The sequence below is a fragment of the Gopherus flavomarginatus genome, chromosome 9 (assembly GCF_025201925.1).
Source record: "Gopherus flavomarginatus isolate rGopFla2 chromosome 9, rGopFla2.mat.asm, whole genome shotgun sequence".
NCBI lineage: Eukaryota > Metazoa > Chordata > Testudines > Testudinidae > Gopherus > Gopherus flavomarginatus.
The window spans coordinates 7,199,184-7,223,485 of NC_066625.1; the positions used below are offsets into that span (position 1 = coordinate 7,199,184).

The 24,302-nt window shown below is 45.8% G+C and overlaps 2 protein-coding genes across 4 annotated transcripts in view; one reads left to right on the forward strand and one right to left on the reverse strand.

Annotated features, from left to right (window-relative positions):
- FLII (FLII actin remodeling protein) overlaps positions 1-24,302 on the forward strand; it is a 255,848-nt gene that overhangs the window by 125,528 nt on the left and 106,018 nt on the right. The gene's annotated exons all lie outside the window — the stretch shown is intronic.
- ALKBH5 (alkB homolog 5, RNA demethylase) lies at positions 198-22,689 on the reverse strand. 2 transcript variants are annotated; one of them, XM_050967877.1, is made up of 5 exons: positions 22,467-22,689; positions 21,288-22,135; positions 12,505-12,585; positions 4,882-5,037; positions 198-2,335 (listed from the first exon to the last, which is right to left on the reverse strand). In XM_050967877.1, the coding sequence occupies exons 2-5, from the start codon at positions 22,034-22,036 to the stop codon at positions 2,152-2,154; spliced, it is 1,170 nt and encodes a 389-aa protein (XP_050823834.1). In that variant the 5' UTR covers positions 22,037-22,135; positions 22,467-22,689; the 3' UTR covers positions 198-2,151. The 2 variants fall into 2 exon arrangements, with proteins under 2 accessions (XP_050823834.1, XP_050823833.1); XM_050967876.1 differs by having other exon boundaries at positions 21,288-22,689.

The window sequence follows — 24,302 nt, forward strand, 5'->3', positions numbered from 1 at the left end:
GCTGACATCTGTAGTAGTTTTGTTTGCATTACCACCAATGGTGGATCTAGTTTGAAATAGACTCAGCATTGAAGAGGGACCACCTGTACACTTTGGGGTAAGAGAACCACACATGAAAAGTCCGAAGGTTGGTAAGCACATGAGGGAACAATGCTTGGTTTCTGGACTGGAAACTCCTCATGACAGCACCAGACATGTTTCAAAATATATTAGATCTTTTTATTGTAAAGTACATAAACCATAGCTAGTGTTCAAGACACAATACCAAGGAAAACTATCAAAAAAAAGTAGTTAGGGAAGGCAAAGCTGTAAAAAAGAAAAAAGCTTTTAAAAATAAAGACCAATCTTTTTGCAATTGCTGACATTTGGATTGAAGGAATCAAATGGAGGAGAGTTTTACTATTTATTAAAATTAGGGTACTAAATAAGTTATTAGACCCCAAACTTTGACAACTCATTGAGGCTTCAAGCCAGGATAATGCAGATTGAATGTGGAAAGATGATCAGAAAAACATATTAGAATATCTAAAGTCTCCTGTTAACTCCTGGAGCTCCAGGAGTCTTATTTGCAGCACTTTAAGTAGCTGGCCAAGAGGCTCATGGCACCAGAATTCCTATTGTCTCTCGGTAAATAGAAGAGGGACACAGACCAGTTGTGATATTTGTTGAGGCTAGGAACAGACAGTGCTATGCAATTTAAATGGGAGGCATCTGACACCTAAGCAGAAGGTTCCTGCCTCAAAAGGCCAACCCCCAGACATCCCCAAGGTACTGAGGGCAGAATAAGTCTGCTAGTTCTACTGGGGTGACAATATCACACACTTCTTCTATGCCTCAGCACATCTTTGTGGCTGAGAAGTTTGAGAGTTTCTTCAAACTGCTGCAATGCTCTGGAGTACCCTATTTGAGGATCCTTCAGAGACAATGCAGTCTGGGGATCCTTTTCCTCCTGAACCAAGAAGGGAGAGATCCACTTCCACCAAGATGCCAGCCAGCATAAAGACACCCCTTCCCAGGGTGTTGCCAAGTCACATTTCCTCACAAGTGCAATCTGCTAGCCCTCCACATTGTTCTGGCTATTCTCTAGCTTGGAGTGGGAAAAAGCACGTATCCAAAATACACACACACACCAACCAATCATTTTCATACTCAAAGGCCTACGGGGCCAATACAAATTTCAGTCCCGTAGTTTGACAGGCCTCAATAAAGCCAACTAAGACACTTATCCAGAGATTAAAAATCCAAACACAATATACTTCTGAAAAATTGTAATGATGCTGTTAGCGAGAAGGGTCAAGTGGATGGAGCAACTTAAAGTCCAATATGCCTCCCTCCTTCAAACAAGCCTATTCTCTCCTTGAGGAGCCCCTCAGAACCACCACCGATGTGAGCAAGAGCTTATGTATGGCCTTCGCAGACAGAATACACCCTCTAGTCAGCAGCGCAGAAAACGAGAGGCTTGCAAGCCCAAACTAGCTGAGGGGGGAAGTGGAGGGAAGCATAGGGCATTAAAAACTGTTACTAAAGTGCAACAAATATCCTAAATCCTTTGTAATCGATTGCAGCAAGGAGGTGCCTGCAAAGCTTCAAACGTCCAGTTGCTGCAGGACACCTTTAAAAACAAAAAGCCCAAACTATGTAATAGCAGTCGTAGGAATTCAGGAACCCTTTGGTGTAGCATGGAGTATGAGGCCACTACAAAGAGTTTCAACTCTTGGGGTCGAACAAGATATTTAGAACATTTTAAAAAGAAACTTAGTTAAACTTAAAGCAAAGGAAAATTAATTTCTTAAATCTTCAGTAACGAAAACAGTTAACTTTTTGGTGTTTTCAAAAATACAGACCAGGCAGCCTGCCACAGCATTAACAATATCCACTTCATGAGGGAGGGGATGCCCATCTGATACACCCCTTGGGAAACTGCAGGTGACACCTTACACATTCCATCAATATTTCTGCCTCAGTATTACCCCATTCATAAAAACAAATAGCCAGATCCTTCCCAATTACTCTTCAGCCTGAAAGGAAACAACAAAACTGAAGCTAGATGAGAAATAGCCGGGGGCAGGGGGGGGAGAAGGGAGGGAGGGAGAAGTTTTCATAGACTGGAGGCCAATCTCTTCAGCTTTGAGACTCCAGAAAGCTCATGCCTCAATGTCGCCTCATTTTAACTTTGCGGGCTGGACTTCCATCCTCCTCCTCCTCATCATAGTCCTCTGTATACTCGTAAGACCTTCGCCAATAGTTCTCAGAGCTGAAGTTGCTCCGTCTCCTATGTTTTGGTAAGAGGACCGAGCGCCTGTTCTCCTCCTTATCCATTTCTAAAATCCGTGGCCTAAGGAAAAGAAGAGAGAGAAACATTTGGAGCAGATACTCAGTTGTGAATTTAAGAGATGTCTCAGACTAGCTGTGTTATTTAAGCTACAATTTCTTGAATATTTTGACCAAATGGACCACTTGGAGCACATGGCAGATTGGACTTCCAATATTGTCAGGTTACAACATTGCAGTATTCCTACAAGTACAGGACGCCTGTGGAGTCCAACACAGGCAAAGCAGACTAGAGTCACATGAATGCTGAGGGGAGGATTTTGCCTGTAGCGATGCATGTTCTTTCTGAATCAAGATCACAAGTTATTAAAAGGCTCTTTATTTACTCTTGTCCTACACTGAAGCTGTTAAACTACAAGAGAAACTACCAAAATATGCAACCGCTCTGCCATTCCTTCCTAGGTGTACCTGACTGTACCAAATATTACCCCCTTTTATGGGAGATTCTTCACCTGTGCTCAGGACCGGCGCTAGGGGTTTTAGCGCCCTAGGCGCACGGCAATTTCACTGCCCCGCGCCCTGGTCCCGCAGCTCCAGTGGAGCTGCTGCGGTCGTGCCTGCGGAGGGTCCGCTGGCTCCAGTGGAGCTGCCGCAGTGGTGCCTGCAGGAGGTCCACCAGAGCCGCGGGAGCAGCCAACCATCCGCAGGCACGACTGCAGCAGCTCCACCAGAGCCGCCTGCCGCACCCTCCAGCAAAATGCCACCCACCAATAATCCTGGCGCCCTAGGCGATTGCCTAGGCCGCCTAAATGGAAGCACTGGCCCTGCCTGTGCTTATCACAGTGGGAATGTCAGCATTAAGGGCATGATCCTTTTTAAGTCAATGGGATTATTGCCATTGTTTTTAATGGGAGCAGGACTCCCTATGCCCTTGCTCTTTTAGGAGCTAGTTTACTGTTTTTTTAAATATATAAAAAGTAGTTCCATAAGGGCTGGGGTTTTTGTGTGTGTAGGGGGCAAGGTTTCTTGCTCTCCCCTCCCAGCTCTGAAACATCTGGTACTGGCCACTGTCAATGGCAAAATCCTAAACTATATGGACCAATGACCTGATCCGGCACAGCAGTAGTTACTGTCCCCATAACAAATGCATCATGTTGACATCCATGGATCATGCATATACTATACTAGAGTCTCTCAGGCTACATAAGGGGACAGACCCAAACAGTGTTGGACATAAGTGACAGAGTAAGAACATAACCTTCAGGTTAAGGAGAAACAACTCCCACCACCACCCACGTTGTACTGACAGTGACTGTTTTTCCTGTACACTCAATTGCGTTTATGTTATATATTTACTCCACATTAGTTTGTGGTACATTTAGATGCAACGCTACATTTGTAGATGTGTCTCGTCTTGGCTTATGCTCATACAGTTAGTCTGGGACTTGAGTGGGATGCTACACAAATAAGACTCCCCTCAAGTGACTGGCTGCAGCATGGACTGGACCTTGCTGTAGCCAAACCATGAAACCAGGCCAATCTTTTGGTTTTACATGATGTTGAGAAGTCTTAACCCTTGCTAAGGCTCAGACACACCCCTGGGTACCACGAATACTGGTTAGACTTTACACAGAACAGCCGGCTTTGAACTATCATGATTCTGCACCAACACACAAGTATGCCAACATTTTTTTTTTCTATAATAGGAGTTATCTATCACTCCTGGCTAGAAACCACTATATAGGCCAAATGCATCACTGTAGTCACAGGTAAAATCTCATTAGGGACAGGATTCCATAAACACTCTCTAAAAGACTGGCTCAACTTCTGGCACTGCTAGACTAACTGGCCTATTTCCAAGAAGGAGTCAGTGTCCAAATCTCTCTTAAAACCAAATCCTGCAAGAGTTCACCAGGAGTTTGGGTATGGAAGGAATGCAGGATTGGGACCACAGCAGGTATGAGAAACATCACAGATTAAAAAACAAACAAACAAAAACAAAAACCCTCACTCTTCCCTGTGAGTGAAGCCTTTTATACTTTTCAAAAAAGTCATTTCGTTTTACACAATAGCTTGGCAATAAAGGTCAAAATTAGCTGCAGGGAAACTTTATTGTTCTGAATGAGTGCACTACCAGGAGGAAGCTGAATCTACTACGTCTCAACCCTGCCAACCATTTGACAAGAAAAAATAAACAGCTTAAAATTCAAGCTCAGCTTTAAATTTACAGGTTTGGCGCTAAAAAAAAAAAGCCATTTTGATTAAACAGACCTATATTGCCTATGAAGTGTGTGTGGAGTAAGCAGCCCTCAGGCAGGGAAGGGGAGAAAACTCGAGTAGAACTTTAATGCACAAGAAAAGAAAAAGCCAAACTAAATAGGATAGACAGAGTTTCAGTTGTTACACAATAGCATTACAGGAATGATGCTGCATTATCTTTGCAAGAATCACACCAAGACCTATGAAATGGGCGGTTCTAGTAACTGTGATTACTACCAGGCTGATGGTGGGTGGGATTTACCATTGTTTTGCCATACCATGAAACCTTGCAGTTCACTGAGACCAGAAGCACTGGAGCCAGATCACTACTTTCACAAGCTCTCATCCTACCTGTGAGCAGCATCAGGGTCTGCTTTGCGATGGGACCGCTTTGGTTTCAGGATCTGATCCCTGTTGCTTCCTGATAGACGGTCAGAGGTGTAACCTGGTGGCAGCACAGAGCTGCTCAGCGATTTTGTTTCCAGTCGAGGAGCATCTAGTCTTGTTCTGTGAATGTTAAAAGACAAGTGTTTCCAAAGAGTCTTTTGAGGAAAGTACTGACGTAGCAAAGTAGCTGTTCTGTCTACAGAGCCAGCTCTAACTTTTTTGCCGCCCCAAGTACTGCGCTGTCCAAAGCTCCCGCCCCCCCCTCCGAGTGCCACCTGGCGGAAAAAAAACAAACAACCCTCCAGGCTGCCCCGCTAAACCAAAACAAAAACAAACAAACAACCCACCACCCACACATACAACCCTGAGCGCCAGCCCCTCCCAAGCACATGCTTGGTTGGTTGGTGCCTGGAGCCAGCCCTGTCTGTCTAATCAAACTGAAGTAGCTACCCTGATCCAGGCCCACCAGCAAGGTTTATGTGACAAGCAGGACAAAGTTCCACAAGGCAAAACTTGCAATCCTCCCCTTCAAACTCCCACTTCCCTATTCAAAAAGAAAATGTGCATGGGATCTAGCACATAAAGCTGATATATTGGCCTATATTAACTCAACTATTAATTCTGAGGGTTAATGACAGTTTAGCAACTTCAAACCCTGGATAAAGTATCTAGAAGTGATGAAGCAAAATTCCCATTTCTGATCCATATTGCAGTGCCTAGCTTCACCATTGTGTTCTCTCTACAAATCTAGCTCTCTTGCTGGGATGAGGAGAGCTAACCTGTGCAAATCAAGAGAGTTTTGCTGGAGGAGATTTTCTGACAAACTCAACAAAAATATCCAGTAGTCATCAGGTGAAGGTCTGGAAGGAAGTCCAAGCAAGCTGCAACATGGTATCTCAACTAAAATATTCAAGATCTAGTCCACACTAGAAGGGAACCGTGCTAATAGCTGCATCAATGTGAAATACGGTCTGGCAAGCACAGTTCAGCTAAAAACAGAATCATTCTGTCCAGCAGCACTGTTTGCTCAGACACAGCTGTAGCTGGCTCACTTTGCGTGCCCAGGAAACAGAGTTGGCAGAAACTATCCTGCAGAAAGACCAGGAGTACTTGTGGCACCTTAGAGACAAAATCCTACAGAACATTCAGTATATAGATTCTTAATGTGGTTGCATTGTTGCTATGCACAGACAAGCTTTTGGCTTCAGCAGTGTCATTTCAAACATGGATCCCAGCCCTAGCACTGAAAGGATGCAAGATGAAAAGGTACCAGTGCTTAGAGCAGCGCGTCTAGTGGAGATGATCCATGCAATCTTCATGAAAGAAAGATGGCTGCAGATTCCTCCTGCTTCCTAATATTATTTTACAATGTGCATCTCCCATAAGGGAAGTTTGCTAAAAATCAGGTTATGGGGTTGGGTTGTAAGAAAGGGGAAAATTAGCTTTCGCGTTATTCTTGAACTATTCTTGAACTTTCAACAGGGGTCTGAAAAAACTTCAGATCCTTTCAAACTCCAATTACAAACTGTTTGCAGTTGCAGAGCAAACCATCGTCTCCACCAACCCTCACCAGCGTACTCTCTTTGCTGCAGGTACAATGTGTCGACACATGAATGAGTATGTAGGTTTGTCAATTACACTGCGCACAGGAAGTAGGTTTGTGTCAGACTAATAACAGTCCAGATTACCTGCCAGTATCCTACTGGAATTCAGATCCAAATCAATTTGTTAGAACACTGAATGCAGAAATGATGGCAGGCCATATGCTGAACCAGTTTATTGCCATTCCAACACTACTCACAAATATGCCAAACATAACACAAAGTTGCAAAGAGTCCTGTGGCACCTTATAGACTAACAGACGTATTGGAACATAAGCTTTTGTGGGTGAATACCCACTTCGTCGGATGCATGTTCTGGAAGTTTCCAGAACATGCATCCGACGAAGTGGGTATTCACCCACAAAAGCTTATGTTCCAATACGTCTGTTAGTCTATAAGGTGCCACAGGACTCTCTGCTGCTTTTACAGATCCAGACTAACACGGCTACCCCTCTGATGCAGACAACTTGTGTTATGTTTCTGATTCATGAAAGCTACAATCAGCATTCCAACAGCGGTTGTAAGCTCGGCAACAGAACCTTGAAGTTCTTCCTCACCCCCAAGCACTTCATGATGGCTCACACAAAAGTGATTTTATGAAAGAGTCAACTTTTGGAGGGAGAATAAAGCTTCTGAGGCTGTGGGATGATATAGCCACCCCCTGAAGTTAATGGATTAAATAAAAAAAATTAAAAAAATTTTCGCACAGAAATTAAATGTGATTGGAAATGCAAGTCTCAAAGTTTTAATTGGATTACAAAAGAGCATAAAATCTTGGCTTGAACTCTCTGAGTTTTTAGGTCCTCTAAAATGTAGCTAGACAGCAAAGGACACTAAAAAAGGAAAGATACGCACAGGCAAGTAAATTATGAAAAGCTGAAGTCATTTAATACACAGTTTCCTTGTAAAGTATTGTACAGGTACAGTATGCAAGATGTATTACAAAGAGCTTGAACTATCGTTTGGAAGTTACTCCCAAAGCCTGTCTGAGCAGGTCTCAGTAGGTTGCACTAACACACTGCTTATTTCCCTAGTTAGAGTTATGCTAAAACAAAATGGGTAGGTGTTTTTTTAAATTTAGGAGTTTCAGCCCCCCTCAGGGCCTCCAACCTCTTAAGCTGAAGATAAATTCCAGCCCTTTCTGTTGCCCTCACAGGCCTACACTCTAGTACACAGGGAAAGCTGTAAATATCATTATGTTCTCGCTGCACTGAAGCGTTTATGACCTACTTGGTAACCATGCGGCTCTCAAAATATTCCACGAAACTAACCAAACATCAGAGCATTTCTCCAATACACAAAGTTTGTTTTACACTCCCTGCTAAAGTAGTACAGAGCTTCACACATATAACTATTCAGGAACAGACTCAAGCCCAAAAGTTTTGCCTGTTGGTCCCTTCACCATGTGACTAGATATACTAGTTCTTAACTATACCGAAGTCTAAAGCTAAACACCCTTGCCATAATACATTGATCTCGGTGAGAATCAGATTCTCAGGCTACCCAAGCAGCCCCTGCAGAAAGAATGCTCTTTATGACATCAATATTAGGTAGTCTGTTGCTAGCATAAAGAGAAAGTAGCTATTTTCCTGGTTGCATAACACACTATTTAAATCTGCAACAGTCACATGACTTAGGATGTGATAAACTTCACCACAGCAATCTGCACTATGGGATGCCAGTGTTTACGAAGGTCACCGCAGTCCTGCGGTGTATGGATGCAGACCAGGTTCAACAGCGAGCAGATGTTTTAGCATTACAGCGGGTATGCAATAGCTAAATAATCTGTAGGGTGCAATGTCCAGAGTGTAGGTACCCTTTTGCAGAGTGGTATATCTGCATTTTAGGGATCAGGCCTGGTAGGTGCTATAAAGAGTGCGGGAAAAGGGGGATTCCACTCCTTCCTTTTAGGCAGATATACCACCACCCTCCCTCATCACACCAGTCAGTCAAGCAGCTATCAGAATCTTACTCGGTAAAGGCACAGAAGTTCTCACTGTGCTCTCTCCTGCTCTAACCTTGAGTGACGCACAGTGTAGGATGCTCAAATACACAAGACCATTCAATTTCACTGACTAAAAAGCAAGCTCTAGAGGCATTGTGATGCCAGCATTCCCAACACAGTTCTGTCAAGACATATAAATCCCTGCACACCTAGGCCTTCTCTAGTATAGACACCTGCACCAGTTTAATGTCAAGTTCAAATCTATTTAAACTGCAATGTAAAAGAAACAAAAGCGTCATCCTTTGTTTACATCTAGATATTGAACTAAACAAAAACATAACCAAGAGATAAAAACACTTCAAGCATGTCCACATTATAGGTTTCTGATAGTTTAAATCTAGTTCACAGGTAGGCAACCTATGGCATGGGTACCGAAGGCGGCACACGAGCTGATTTTCAGTGGCACTCACACTGCCTGGGTCCTGGCCATCGGTCAGGGAGGCTCTGCATTTTAATTTAATTTTAAATGAAGCTTCTTAAACATTTTGAAACCTTATTTACTTTACATACAACAATAGTTTTATTATAGACTTATAGAAAGAGACCTTCGAAAAACATTAAAATGTATGACTGGCACATGAAACCTTAAATTAGAAAGTGAATAAATGAAGACTCGGCACAGCACTTCTGAAAGGTTGCCGACCCCTGATCTGGTTAGTTAACCCAATGCTCTTCTCTAGCACAGAAGAATCTCTAGGCACCGGCCTTTCACGAAGCTCGGATACCAGGCTAGATGGATCATTGGCCTGATCCAGCGTGGCCACTCGTGTTCTGAAGTCTGAAAGGCCCATTTCTCCCATAACCCTGCCAATGCACCTCAATCCGGCCCCACAGTACCCTTGCGTCCCTTCAAATATTTCAACAGCTACAGAATTTGTGAGAACACCTCTAGTGGCACTAGTCCAGATTGGTTTTGTTTCTCTCTGGCAGCAGTACTCTCACTCCAGCTGGTTTCAACTGCAACTGCCCCTACTTCGCACCTCTGCCCTGTGTTTCCACAAGCTGATTTTGCCTCACTAATGTCTCAGGGCTCTTGCCTCTCTCATTCCACGGCTTCTCTCTAACCAGTCGTCTTAGTCTTCACTTTGTCCTTGAGTTGATCTAACTGGCACTGTGCCACATCTTCCATGAGGCTACGTTTCCTTGAAACCAGCTAAGCTGCTTGAAAGCTCAGAGGATCTGGAGCCAGATTTCTGATGACTAGCCTCACTCTTTCCTGGGCTGCAATTCCAGCAGCCTGCCATTGTGTCTACTTCCTTCTGGGTTTTCAGTACTTTAAGCCAGAAGAGCTCCATTGGTTTACACTTTTTTCGTAAGGGAATTTATTGACAATGCAATTACTGGTTGGACACCCCACGGAAGGGACGACCCCAAAACGAGTTTTAAAAACAGAGGCTGCCATGTATTTTCAAGTTACTCAAAACAGTGTTGTTGTTTCTGCTACCAGGACCCAATGAAACAAGAGATACCCAAGGGGATAAGGGGGAGTTAAGAACATAAGAATGGCCATAGAAGGCAAGACCCAATGATCCATCTAGACCAGGATCCTGTCTTCTGATAGTGGCCAGTGCCAGAGACCTCAGAGGGAATGAGCAGAACAATTACTGTGCAATTTATCCCCTGTTGTCCAATCCCAGCTTCTGGCAGTTGGAAGTTTAGGGACAGAAGAGCATGGGGTTGCATCCCTGACCATCTTGGCTAATAGCCATTCATAGATCCAGCCTCCATGAACTCATCTAATTCTTTTTTTCAACCGAGTTATATTTTTGGCCTTCACAACACCCCGGGCAATGAGTTCCACAGGTTGACTGCGCACTATGCTTGTTTTAAACCTCCTGGCCTACTAATTTCATCAGCTGACCCCATCTTCTGTGTTAGATGGAAGCATTGTTACCCCTTCTTATTCACTTTCTCCCACCTTTCATGATGTTACAGACCTCTATTATAGCTCCCCTTTGTAGTCTCTTTTCTAAGATGAATAGTCCCGGTCTTTTTAATCTCTCTTCATATGGAAGTTGTTCCACACCCAAAATAATTTGTTGCCCATCTCTACAACTGTTCCAATTCGAATACATCTTTTCTGAGATGGAGCAACCAGAACTGCATGCTGTATTGAAGACATGGGTGTCCCATGGATTTATATAGTGGCATTATGATATTTACTGTCTTATTATCTATCCCTTTCCTAAGGGTTCCTAACACAGCCAGCTTATGATTGCCGCTGCACACGGAGTGGATGGTTTTGGAGAACTATCTATGATAACTCCAAGATCTTTTCTGAGTGGTAATGGCTAATTTAGACTCCAATATTTTGTATGTATAGTTGGGATGTTTTTCAACATGTACTAGTTTGCACTTATCAACATTGAATTTCATCTGCCTTTTTGTTGCCCAGTCACCCAATTTTGTGAGCTCCATTTGTAACTCGTTGGACTTGAGTAATTTAGTATCAGCGAGGCGCAAAGCTTGCGGATGTTTACCACTTTTTCCAGCTCATTTAGGAGTATGCTGAACAGCACCAGTCCCGATACAGATCGGTGGGGGACCCTGCTGTTTACCTCTCTCCATTCTGAAAACCGACCATTTATTCCTACCCTTTGTTTCCTGTCTTTTAACTAGTTACTGATCCATGAGAGGACCGTCCCTTTTACCCCATGAGAGGACCGTCCCTTTTACCCCATGACGGATTACTTTGCGTAAGAGCCTTTGGCATGGGACCTTGTCAAAGGCTTTCTGACAGTCTAAATACACTATATCCACTTGATTGTTGACACCCTCAAAGAATTCTAACAGATTGGTGAAGCATGATTTCCCTTTATAAAGACCATGCTGACTCTTCTCCAACATACCGTGTTTATCTGTGTATGATAACTTTGTTCTTTACTGTAATTTCAACCAGTTTGCCTAAGGCTGAAATTAGGCTTACCAGCCTGTAATTGCCAGGATCCCCTCTAGAGCTTTTTTAAAAATCAGCACAACATTAGCTACCCTTCAGTCATCTGGTATAGAGGCAGATTCAAGCAATAGGTTACATACCACAGTTGTTAGTTCTGCAATTCCATATTCGAGTTCCTTCAGATCTCTTGGGTGATTACCATCTGGTTCTGGTGACTTATTAGTGTTTAAATTTATCAATTCATTCCAAAACCATCTCTACTGACACCTCATTCTGGGAAAGTTCCTCAGATTTGTCATTTAAAAAGAATGGCTCAGGTGTGGGAATCTCCCTCACATTCCATGTAAAGAATGAAGGTAACTTTTACGCTGCTGAAACTTTAAAGCTATAGGGACAAACACTGGCCAGAAGAAATGCCATCTATGGAATAACATGGTGTCATAAGATGGTGTCATGGGTGAGGAGAAAATTTACAGGGCACTACTTCACACTGCCAATCCCTAAAAATACATTTATAGGCCTAGTTCTGTAATCCACGTGTGTCAGACATCAGCATTTCTATTTCCTTGTTGGAAATGAGTCATCCTCCTCCCAGAGGAAAAAAATTTCTCTGGCTTATTGTGAAAGATGCCCCATATAAAAGTTGATATGGACAATATCTACTTGAAGGGACCATGTCAGGTCATTCACTACTTAGAGATCATGTAAACAGGCCTTAAATTGAGGCCAAAAATTTTTTTTTAAATAAGGCAGCCAACCAAAGACAGCTGTTTGGATGTGAACATACCCTCTGCAGTGTTTTCAAATGTTACCAAAAATATGCTGTTGCAAGAGTCAGAAAATGAACCTAAGAACTTACAGTAACAAAGAAGAGATCAGAATCAAGTAGTCTGTTTTCATTGTTAGAAGCTAGTGCAGTCAGTAATCAGATATTTAAGATTTAAAATGCTGAATAATCTAGTGTTTTATACCAAGTGATTTACCACCTGATACTGTCCTTTTAAAAATGTTCTGAAATGACAGAGTGCTATAGAGTCAAACTTTTTTCTGTCTTTCTTCATCACCCAAAATGTTTTAACACTTACTTTCTAAGAATGATGACAGCTCTCCTCTCCTTGATGTCCTGCGGTCGAATGCAGTGCGTAATTTCATCAGCTGCATATCCACTGGAAAAAAAAACCAACAAAAGCCAAAGAACTATGAGCAGACTGATAAACAAATGAGTCCCTGTTTCAGAGAATCAAGCACTGCTACCTGCTCTATAACTTCCATGGTGCAGTTCCTAAACTTCACACTATTCTGAAAACAAATTAATGTTGTTATCAGCCTTATGGAATTTTTGCTTTAAAGTTCAGGCAGGCCGAGAAACAGATGGACATTAACATTTTTTGCTCCTGGTCATTTTCTGCCACAGTATGTAAGTACCCATCTAAAGAAAATTAACACGAGCCATATTCATAAATAAAGTGACATTTAAAGCATGACCACAGAATGTACAGTCAGCTACCTCATTTAGTAAAGTATGATCAGGATAATTTAAATGAACATAATACCACCACATTACCAAAAGAGATATTCCCATGCAATTCCTCCCATAGAAAGCCATCTCAATTGTAACGGAGATAAATGTGAGCAAGCTGTAGACAAGTGCTGATTACTGGAAGATTCTGCTCTATCTTTTGAGTTTCCCCTTAAGGGTTGTGGCTTTGAGATCACAGGTGGATTTTTAGCCTGGTGAAAAGCAGAGTGACAATGAGTGCCCTTGTGCTAGAAAGACTAACCTGCGTCCCCAACAAGTTCAGATACTTCCCTGCATTCCACAACCACTCCCTGCTCAGCTGCCCCAAGAAAGCAACACAGACTGCCCTATGTAACCAGAGAGAGATTCTACTGCTGGAGTTACCAAGGCCCAGGAACAGAAGCATGCATGAAGAGGATTTAGCTAGACCTGTGTCTTTAGACTAATTTCTGTAAAACAAGACACTGTGCTAAGAGCCACATACTATGGGCATTCAGAAGCATTTGAGGTGTATTGTTGGCACTATCAAGTAGTACAAGTATCAACATTCTCGTTAGAATTCTGTTCTCATGGTTGCCTTTTTGTTGAAAAGTACAGTTTTCAGAGTTCAGGGCAAGCAGCAAGGTATGTAGTCTGAGGTTTCACTGAGCAGGGCCACACTTTACCTTAATATGGATGATTGCAGGCAACATCTGCTTAGACAAATTACCTTGTAAGAACTTCTGGAAATACAACCATTCTTACGATGTTAATTGAAGGTAAGGAATGAAGCTCACTCAGTCTGGGAGGGAAGGGAACACACCACGCCAATGCTTCTCCCGCTTTTTTTCCTAGAGCAGGGGTGGGCAAACTTTTTGGCCTGAGGGCCACATCGGGGTTCCAAAACTGTATGGAGGGCTGGGTAGGGAAGGCTGTGCCTCCCCAAACAGCCTGTTCCCTGCTCTCTCCCAGAACCCCAAGCCTATCCAACCCCCCTGCTCCTTGTCCCCTGATCGCCCCCTCCAGCCCCCCCTGCTCTCTGTCCCAACCCCTATCCACAACCCCCTACCCTGACAGGGCCCCCCCCCACCTATCCCTTACTCCCTGTCCCGACTGCCCCTTATCCAACCCCGCCACCTTACCATGCTGCTCAGAGCAGCAGGACTGGCAGCCGTGCCACCCAGCTGGATCCAGACATGCGGCCACGCTGCCTGGTAGGAGCTTATAGCCCCACCACCCAGAGCACTGGCGGCTCAGCGAGCTGAGGCTGTGGGGGAGGGGAGACAGCAGGGGAGGGGCCAGGAGCCGGGCAGGACGGTCCCGCGGGTCAGATGCGACCTGTGGACTGTAGTTTGCCCACCTCTGTTCTAGAGCATTCTGGAGACATAGAGTGAATCTCCATCCCAGCACAGAGTGAATCTCCATCCCAGCACAGAGTGCCCCATGCCCGAATGAGGCTTAAGAGGGCCCTTCTGGCAAGATAAAAGTCTTTCAGAATGTTCTGAGATAGATGGCAGGGGCTTTCAAGGATGCAAAGGATTTCTAAGGGGACTTGAGAACAGATTGGAGAGATCAGAGTGGGGCACTATGGGCCACTCTCCCATCTCCTCTTTAAAACTTAACACAGATAGCTTGCACATTCTGCAGTGCATCCACATCATTCCATAATTCAGTGATTCTATAAGAGGCTTCTATTTTCATTTTATTTGCTCATTTCCCAAGTGCTTAGAGACTGGCTGGGAAGACACGGCATACCCTCCCCAAAGTAAAGCCCTAACACTAGCCTTCCTCATTGCAAAGTCTAGTAGTCAGCAGTAAGCATTCTTGCATGGCCTGGCTCAGTGGGCTGTAGGTTACTCAAGCAGGTCTATCCAGAGGATAGATGGCACAGGACAGCCCCTCCTAGATGCAGTTACCTTGTAGATAGGACTGTAATTCTTCCTCCAACTGCCCTAAAAGAGAGGGAGCTACCTTTCACTCCTTCCAAGATACAGCACCTGTTGTTTCTAGGACTGAGAAATTCTGGAGAGAAGATCAGTGTGTTTTATTCAGATGTATCACAAAGAATTAAGAAGCGTTATGCAAGTGGGCTTATTATAGGGCTCTATTATGTTTCAGTATCTTTGCTTCAAACTCCAGTGAATCAATTAAGATCAGATCACCCACATTAGCGTTCATCTTAACAGAACCCTAATAATGCCTTTAACTTAAGAGACCAAGCCAATTTCTAAACGTGAACACTCCATAAGACGTCAGGCTGCATGTTCTGATTATTTACTGGGCGGGAGCCTATTTCACAGAGGAGTTTAACACCAATTTGAAACTAACAGGACTCTTGGCACAAAGATTATAAACCTAGATATTCTGCCTCCCTGCTTCAAGAGGCATGTGCCAATAAGATGGCAGCAATAAGTATCCGAAGCTGGTCAGCCCAAGCTCTATGCAGACTGAAATGAAAGTTATATTTGAAATAGCAGAAAATGCTCTGTCCCTCAACAGCCCCATACTGAATACGATCATCGAGGTGAGATCTGACAAAACAAAGTCACTGTTTTGCTAAGGTCAGTCTGCTACATCCCCAAGCCTCCCAACACCACTAACACTAACGCTACAAAGCAAACATTTGTTCCTCATTGTATCGTTTTGAGAATATCTGGATTCTATTCCCTGTTCTTCTGAAGGCTTCCTCCAGGACTTTGGTCAAATCCATTAACCAGTGTGCCTGTTTACACTGCTGTAAAATGAGGTCAATACCTACCACACAGGGGTGAAGAGAGGCTTAGTTTATTGTCTGAAGTGATTTGAGATTCTCAGCTACACCATCTACTATAAGTAGAAGTTTCATCCTAATTTTACAGGCAGGTGAACTGAGGCACAGCCTGGTTAAGTGAGTTGCCCATGGCTGGCATCCCAGTCTCATTCACAGAAGCATAGACTTAAGGTCAAAGGGACCATTATGATCATCTAGTCTGACCTCCTGCACAACGCAGGCCACAGAATCTCACCCACCCACGCCTGTATCAATCCCCTAACCTATGTCTGAGCTACTGAAGTCTTCAAGTCATGGTTTAAAAAGACTTCAAGGTGCAGAGAATCCTCCAGCAAGTGACCCGTGCCCCATGCTGCAGAGAAGGGCAAAACACCCCAGGGCCTCTGCCAATCTGCCCTGGAGGAAAATTCCTTCCCAACCCCAAATATGGTGATCAGTTAAACCCTGAGCATGTGGGCAAGACTCACCAGCCAGACACCCAGGAAAGAATTATCTGTAGTAACTAAGATCCCACCCCATCTAACATCCCATCACAGGCCATTGGGCATATTTACTGCTAACAGTCAAAGATCAATTAATTGCCAGAATTGGGATATCCCATCGTACCATCCCCTCCATAAATTTATCAAGCTTAGTCTTGAAGCCAGATATGTCTTTTGCCCCCACTGCTCCCCTTGGAAGGCTGTTCCAGAACGTTACTCCTCTGATGGTTAGAAACTTTCATCTAATTTCAAGTCTAAACTTCCCGATGGCCAATTTATATCCATCTGTTCTTGTGTCCACAGTGGTACTGAGCTCAAATAATTCTTCTCCCTCCCTGATATTTATCCTTCTGATATATTTATAAAGAGCAATCATATCTCCCCTCAGCCTTCTTTTGGTTAGGCTACACAAGCCAAGCTCTTTGAGTCTCCTTTCATAAGACAGGTTTTCCATTCCTCGGATTGTCCTAGTAGCCCTTCTCCGTATCTGTTCCAGTTTGAATTCATCCTTCTTAAACATGGGAGACCAGAACTGCACACAGAATTCCAGATGAGGTCTCATCAATGCCTCGTATAACGGTACTAACACCTCCTTATCTCTACTGGAAATACCTTGCCTGATGCATCCCATGACTGCATTAGCTTTTTTCACAGCCATATCACATTGGCAGCTCATAGTCATCCTGTCATCAACCAATACTCCAAGGTCCTCCACCTCCTCTGTTACTTCCAACTGATGCATTCCCAGCTTATAGTCCAAAGAGTGCTGCTGAGCAATGAGGTACTCATCTCTGCTGCAGCGGAGCGTATTCCCTACACACGGAACCAACCTCAACAACCTGCTGAGAAGACAGACATAGGCTGTGTACTTGATGCTGCCAGTATAAATCACTAGCGCACTAGACAAAGTGTGTTTGAAGATCTCAGAAGTGCTTTGCATGTTACCCCATTAGCATCTCTCTAGATTTCAAATCAGTGGCAATTGGGTTTAAGGCATCAGCCTATTTTCAGTGATCAGTGGTTTTGAAGGAGCGCTCCCTCCCATCAGCAGAGTCAGTGATTCTCTAGGTTGAAGCAAAGCTTGAAAAATTCACATGCCCACTCATCACTGGCATGAAGTTTCCTTGGAAAAGGGGATCTACACCAATTTCTGAAGTTTAAGCTCTCTTCTTAAAATAAGTTTCTAGCCTGAACAGCTAAGAAGGATTTCTTGAACCACAAGGAAAGCAGGCTCATTCTGAGTCTGCAGCCAGCTCTAGTGTTTCTGCTATTTGGAGCCTTGCCAGCAGCAGGAGAGTGAAACTAACATATTGTCAGTTTCAGAACTGGTCAGCAAGAAGCAAGCAGTGGAGCATGACAGCAGTTTTCAGGTATCTAAAAGGGTGTTGTCAGGAGGAGGGAGAAAATTTGTTCACCTTAGCCTCTAAGGATAGAGCAAGAAGCAATGGGCTTAAACTGCAGCAAGGGAGGTTTAGGTTGGACATTAGGAAAAGCTTCCTGTCAGGGTGGTTAAACACTGGAATAAACTGCCTAGGGAGGTTGTGGAATCTCCATCTCTGGAGATATTTAAGAGTAGGATAGATAAATGTCTATCTGGGATGGTCTAGACAGTATTTGGTCCTGCCATGAGGGCAGGGGACTGGACTCGATGACCTCTCGAGGTCCCTTTCAGTCCTGGAGTCTATGAATATACTGAGGAGGAGAGCCCAAAGAATGGCACAGGGAAGGCAAGAGTGTTAGAGATCTTCCCCTCATAGCAGCCAGAAGGCACCGGGGATCAAGAGTAGAAAGCAAGGTTCCCCCTCCACCCTTTCCAGCATCCAGATGGGGACTTGGTGGAGGCATCATTACCCTAAGACTGATACAAGTGATGTAGTTCCACCACCCCAGTAAAGTTCAGAGATAGCACCTAACTCCAGCTGCTGGACCTTTCATGTGGGCATCGCTCATGAAGCGCACTAGTGTCCATCCCCCTCACACATCTCTGTTAATAATCTCTCACTATTCCTCTAGTTAATAGCAACCTAATCAGTTGTTTTCCAGACTCAAGCTGAAAGATGCATCATTTTTAGCAATCAAGAGAAAGATTTGCTTTCTGCTGAATTTTGTACCTTGCAAAGATCATCACGGCACATTTATGAACAGTCTAATATTCTTAGTGATACAGCAGTAGCTATCAAGACATATCGTTAGATATAATGAAGCTCCCCCACTATGCTCTGAATTTCTTTTTTTTTTGCCGCAGTTTAGGTATTCTTCCCCTCCTCCCCCATCAAGACACATTCTCTTCAGAATGACTGGGAAACTGTTGTATTCCCACTGCCTCATGCACACCAGTTCTATCCTACCAGTACTCGTCAGATTCCCTTAAAAAGGAAACGCTAATATGGCTGAGTCAGTAGTCAACAGCATCCCTTGCATAACTCTAGCCTACAAAGAGTGGCACTGAATGAAAGGTACACAGTACTTCCACCAAGCTTGATTTACACTTCCTAATGGGAAAAGAAATTCAGCTATGGGTTGAAAGTTGGGGAGAAAGAGGTTTAAAAAGGTCAACTTTAAACAAGAGAGAAAGTACCATTATACCTCGGAGGGAGGGATATGACATAGCAAGATACAACCCTTCCTCCGCCCCATAAAAAAAATAAAAGCCTCCAAAAACTCTACTGCAGAGAGTGATAGAATCTTCGGCCAATGGAGCAGAATGAGCGGAAGGGGGAATAGGTGGCTACAAGGTCAGAGAATGAAACAGAGAGCTTTGAAAACCAGGAAGACAGTCATAAATTGACTGTTGATATTAGTAGGAACACCACAGTAAAGGTGACATGGGGAGGGAAAAAGAGAGGTGGAAAAGTGAGTTAAAATGAGAGGGAGAGATGCAACTCCCTCCCCCTCCACACCCCAGACTCTTTGATGGTTCCCACATAGATCTAATCCACACAGCCAAAGCAATGCTGATACATTGGCTTCCCGGAGAACACAGCCCTGCTGAGAACAGCCACTGACCCAGCAATGCTTGAGTCACACAGATATTTTTACAAGCATGTTACTTCTATCCATGCAGTTTCTCATAACAATTGCCTTCAGGAAGTATTTACTTGGATTCTTCCTCCCTCCCACTTTGGAGAACTGACTTTTCAATGTGCCTGAGAGGGATGGATCTTAGGCATCACCTTCAGCAGGATCTAGAAGACTTGCAAGTCATGTTCATTCTCTCTCTAACCTGGAAACTTTAATAAGTCATTACAACTTCAATCCAGCGTGGATCACAGTATCACAAAGTAATCCCTCTGACAGAATGTCCTGGACGTGCTAAGTATTTACTAACTGCTGCATTTAAATGGAAATAATCCATATTTTAAAATATATTATTTACTAGAAACTAATCTCTTCTCTTGGATTAAGCAAATGAATTCCAGCAAGGGTTCAGTAACAAGAAACCCTCAAAGCACTATTCCAAAATCTTCTGTTTCCATTCTACGCTTGTCTCACTCACTGACGTTATTTGTCAATACCGAGCTGACATCCTCCAATAGGAGGCAATGAAAGTTTCGCCATTAACTTAATTTGGAGCAGCCCATATTCTTTCCTTTAACACCTGTCCAGTTAGAATGCTTTGCAGCAATGTCAGATTTACTATTCCAGATCAAACTGCTGGTCCATTAAGGCTGGTTATCCTGCCTATCAGTCTCTAGTACCTTACCTCAGGCCAATATTCCCCACTGGAATAAGCAGGTGGAATTTTGTTAGCTCTCAGAGAGCTGTGCCCACTTACATGTCAATTTTCTATCCCCACCAATCTGAAAGTCACTTATCACAAGGGGTACTGGGGAGAATTACTTAATGTTTGTGCAGCAGTTTAAAGATAAAAAGCAATGAGAGTGCTCAGTATCTGTTATTAATGCACCTGGTCAATTGTACAATGCTGTACGTACATGAGGGGGGAAATTCCTTCCTGACCCCCTGCAGCAATCTTTTTACAAGCCAAAGCATGAGACTGAGTTACCCACAGACTGCCTTACTGCTAGCATAAGCATTTACCAACTCAGACATTAGAACAGCTAAAATACTTCCCTTTGGCAATGTTGAAAAAGTTAGGGGTATTCGACTACCCCTGTCGAAATGAATTCTGCAGAACTGCCCTTAGCATCAGGACTATACATGTTGATCATAAAATTATGCAGCCCCAGCATGTGACTTCCTCCCGTCACTGATACCTAAAAGCCCACCTGCTCCACAAAGCCACATGCACCAATCTCCACATGCAATTTAACTGGCCGCTACCTGTGCCAGTTTCAACACTACATATGTTGTTAAAGAGGCAGCATGACTCGGGGACAGAGAAAGGGATTAGAAGGTTGGGACTTGGAAGTCCCAATCCTGGCTGTACTAGTGACTTGCTGCATGACCTTGGGCAGGTCATTTCACTTCTAGGGCTGTTTTCCCATCTGTAAGAGCGTGGGAGGGACCTTACTGTACCTACCATACAGGGCTGCTGCGCACAGTTCGGACAGGCTTTGAAGTGCTACATGATTTGCACTTGCAAACTATGTTTCACAGGAGATCTCGGAGCAGTCTACAAAAAGGCAGCTAAGACATAATATCCCCACTTTACAGACAGCAAAATGAGGCCAGTCACCTCACCTCACCCAGTTTACCGTCACACAGGAAGTCAGTGAACAAGCTAAGAATAGACTCCAGGAGTCCTAACTTCTAAATCAGCTGCTCTATCACAGACACGCTATTGGGCAGGGGCTCCATTTTATGCCTTACTGTGTATTCTAACCGTAGACAGGAGTGCGCTTCAATCCACCAACGTTTCATGCACAGTCTCACTGAGGCCATTGCAGATGGGCTTGTCTTCCTCCCAAGCATAGCTGCGTCACTGCCTGCTGCCCGAGCTGAATCACTGCTCCAGCCAGATCCCCACTGACCATAATGCCCCCGTCTCAAGCTTCCTTCCTTCATCCTCCCACTCAGTCAGTGGAAAGCCCGTGTAACTAGGATGCTATATAAACAACTCAGGCATGTGTCTCTGCTGATGTTTTGTATTGATAAACAAACTACTAAAGAGCCTCAGTTTAGTCCCTGAAACTCAGAGGCCTTCCACTTAGTTACCTTAGCACAGTGACACTCCCTCTCCTCACTGGCAGGAACAAGACAGGTTCGGAGACTCTGATGGGCTTGAACTGGAACTTACAGCCAAAGCAGAGGGCAGAGTCGCTGAAGAAAGACACGGAGACGATGGGTCTCTCAAAGATGTGGATAGGGTCCACGTGGGAGACAATGCAGCCACCAGGCTGGTAGTCGTTGATCACCGCACTGTTCACAAAGCCCTCAGGGATCACCCTGTGCTCCACGAGCTTTTGGATCACCAGGTCATGCACCCATTCCGGGATGGCATCCACCTCCCCCTGAGGGTACAGCCTTTCCTGACCAGGGCCTCGCCTCTGCAGCTGGGACCCATATGTGTAGCCCTCTCCAAAGAAATACTTGTTCCGAAGAGGGGCCCTGTCCACCGTATGCTCTTTATAGAGGCCTTTCTCAGCTCTAGATACAACATCCTCAATTCGTGCTTCGATCTTGGCACACTCGTCTGGGCTGAAGAGACGAAGCTGCCGGATGCCACTTTTGACTTTCCGGGCCTCCTCCTCCTCCTTCTGCTGCTGCTCCTCCTCGTAGTCACTGGGCTCAGAGTCAGAGTCCTCATGGTACTTGCGTTTTCGCTCCGCAGCAGCAGCAACCCCCCCAACTGCCCCATAGGGGGACTCTGTAGGATCCCGTAGGCTGTTGCCTTTGTAGTTGTCCCGATAAGGCATCATGGACTTCAGCTTCTCTCGCAGGTCTTTGTAGCCACTCCCCGCCATGGTGTGCTCGCAACCCACCTCCTCTATTGATCTCCTCTGTGCACGACTCTTTGGGTTAGAGAGTGGGAAGTGCTGCGGCTATTCATGGCCTCCACCGTCCTGCTGGGATAGTTCCAAAAGGAAGGAGGTACACGGAGTGGATTCTATAGTCAAAACTTCCACATACAGGGGACCCACCCAACTCTCTCCTTTGGTGGGGTAGGAACCTTTGATATAGGTAGCTCAGCTCCACTCTTCCATAAGAGCCCTGACCCCTTGGAGGGGAGAGGGACGTGCTCTGCTCCAAAACAGGAAGTTCGCCCCCCCCCTTTCTTTTGGATAGCAAAACAAGAGACGTATCTTGCACTGCTATAAACTTGCACGTAGGGTGCCCCCTCTCTCCTTGCTGACACGCGTGTGTGTGTGTGGGGGGGGGGATTAGGAAGCTCACCTCCGTCTATGCGTGCAGGCTCTTCTCTCGCTACTGCGTAGGGCAAGAGGGGAGGAGGAGACAGGCAGGCAACACAGGCCAAGCCTCCCCTCTTCCCTCCTAGGGCCGGGGGAAGCTAGCTCGGCCCCCCCTGCCACTTTCTGGTTTGCAGGGGGGGGCTGGGTAGCTCGGGTCCCCGTGTCTTCCCGGGGCGGGAGCGCGCAGTTCCCCGAGCCGATGCCAAACTCACGGCCGGGCCGGCGTGGGAGCAGGGCTCCGCTCTGCGGGGCCACGCGGCCAGCCTCCCTGCAGCACGGCGAGGCCTCCGGGCCGCCCGCGGGCTGTCAGCTGCTGGGCCCCACGCTCCGCGCTCGGAGCCCGCCGCCCATGGGGCGCTTCCTCAGGCAGTGGCGGAGCCTGGCACATGCCCAGCTGCTGGCCCGGCTCCCGGCAGCCCCCGGGCCGCCACCTCTCTCCCCATCGCAGCAGCAGGGGCTGGGGGCGGGGGCTCCGACGCGCTCGCAGACGCTACTCGGACTCCTCGCTACGTCACCAGGAACCAGCCCGACATTATAAATAACTCAGGGGCAGCCTGGAGCGCAGGGCGCGCACTGCGCAGGCGCGGTCACTGCGCCGTCCCACTGCGCCTGCGCCGATGGCCTCCCCTCCCCGCCGCCGGCGCTTGCGCGCTAGGCCCGTCGCGTCTTTTTGCTGCCGACGCACTTCAGAGCCGGCGCCGCTTGGCAAGGCCACCGGGGCTTTTCGGTCGGGGTGGCCCGGAAGGCGGGTGGGGCCGAGCTGGGTTGAGTGAGTGACTGAGGGCAGTATCGTTCTGTGAGGGCATCACCGATACCTCAACATCGCCCCCCTCTTTACGGTGCAACCTACCCTACTCCCCCCCCCCGACGCGATGCTGATTGGCTGAGCTGCCCTGATGAGGCGGGCACAAAAAGAAAAAAATCTAGCTGATTGGTCGTTGTGAGATGGGGTCCTTGTGCAGCAGTTGCGTAGCGCTGTGCGGGATGCCGAGGACCCCTCTGAGAGGAGGTACTGGGGTGCCCCGAGAGGGGCCTGCTTAGGTTGGAGGTGAGAGACGCGCCTAGAAACGAGCTCTTTTCCCGATAGCAAGGTGGGCGATGGCGGATAGATGGGAGCAGGCTGGTGGGGATAGGCAAAAAGAATCAGGCATCGGGCAGGACACCCCAACCCTGGAGCATCTGCTGCGCACCGTATGGCTGCCACATGGCACTGGCAGTTCTGCCAGGAGTAGGGGGGAAATGATGGGACAGACCATGTACCCCCCACCCCCAGGGCACAGGGGATAGTCACCCACCTTACCACCCCTAGGGCACAAGGAATAGGCATTCACTCCAGGGGCTTGCTACCCACCACTGAGGTTTGGATACCAGGTACCAGCCCACCCTTGCTTTGGAGACTGAGCATTGCCATGGGCTAGGGGCATGACCTTTACAATACTGGCCCAGGTCAGGGGAGTCTCTGCACTCGTTCATTCTTCTCTCAGCATCACTGAGCATTTGTGCATCATGCCTTTTCTACATAACTCAGAAGCATCAAGTCCTTTGGAGTAGCAAAGAACTTACTTTTTAAGAAGCCCTGGTAGATTCAAGAGATCAGCTCATAGCATTGTTATAATCTTGCAATCCACCTCACAGTGCTTTATTGGGGTCTTCCGTTCAGAGACTTAGGGGCTGAAGGACATAAACCTTTGTGCCAACATCTGCAGTAACAGTTTTCTTGAGCCCAAGGGTGTGAACTCTGAAGTAGTTACCAAACCCTGTACTAAGTATAGGGAACTAGAATAGGATAAGGCCGATAAGAATTCTAAATAGTTGCCCA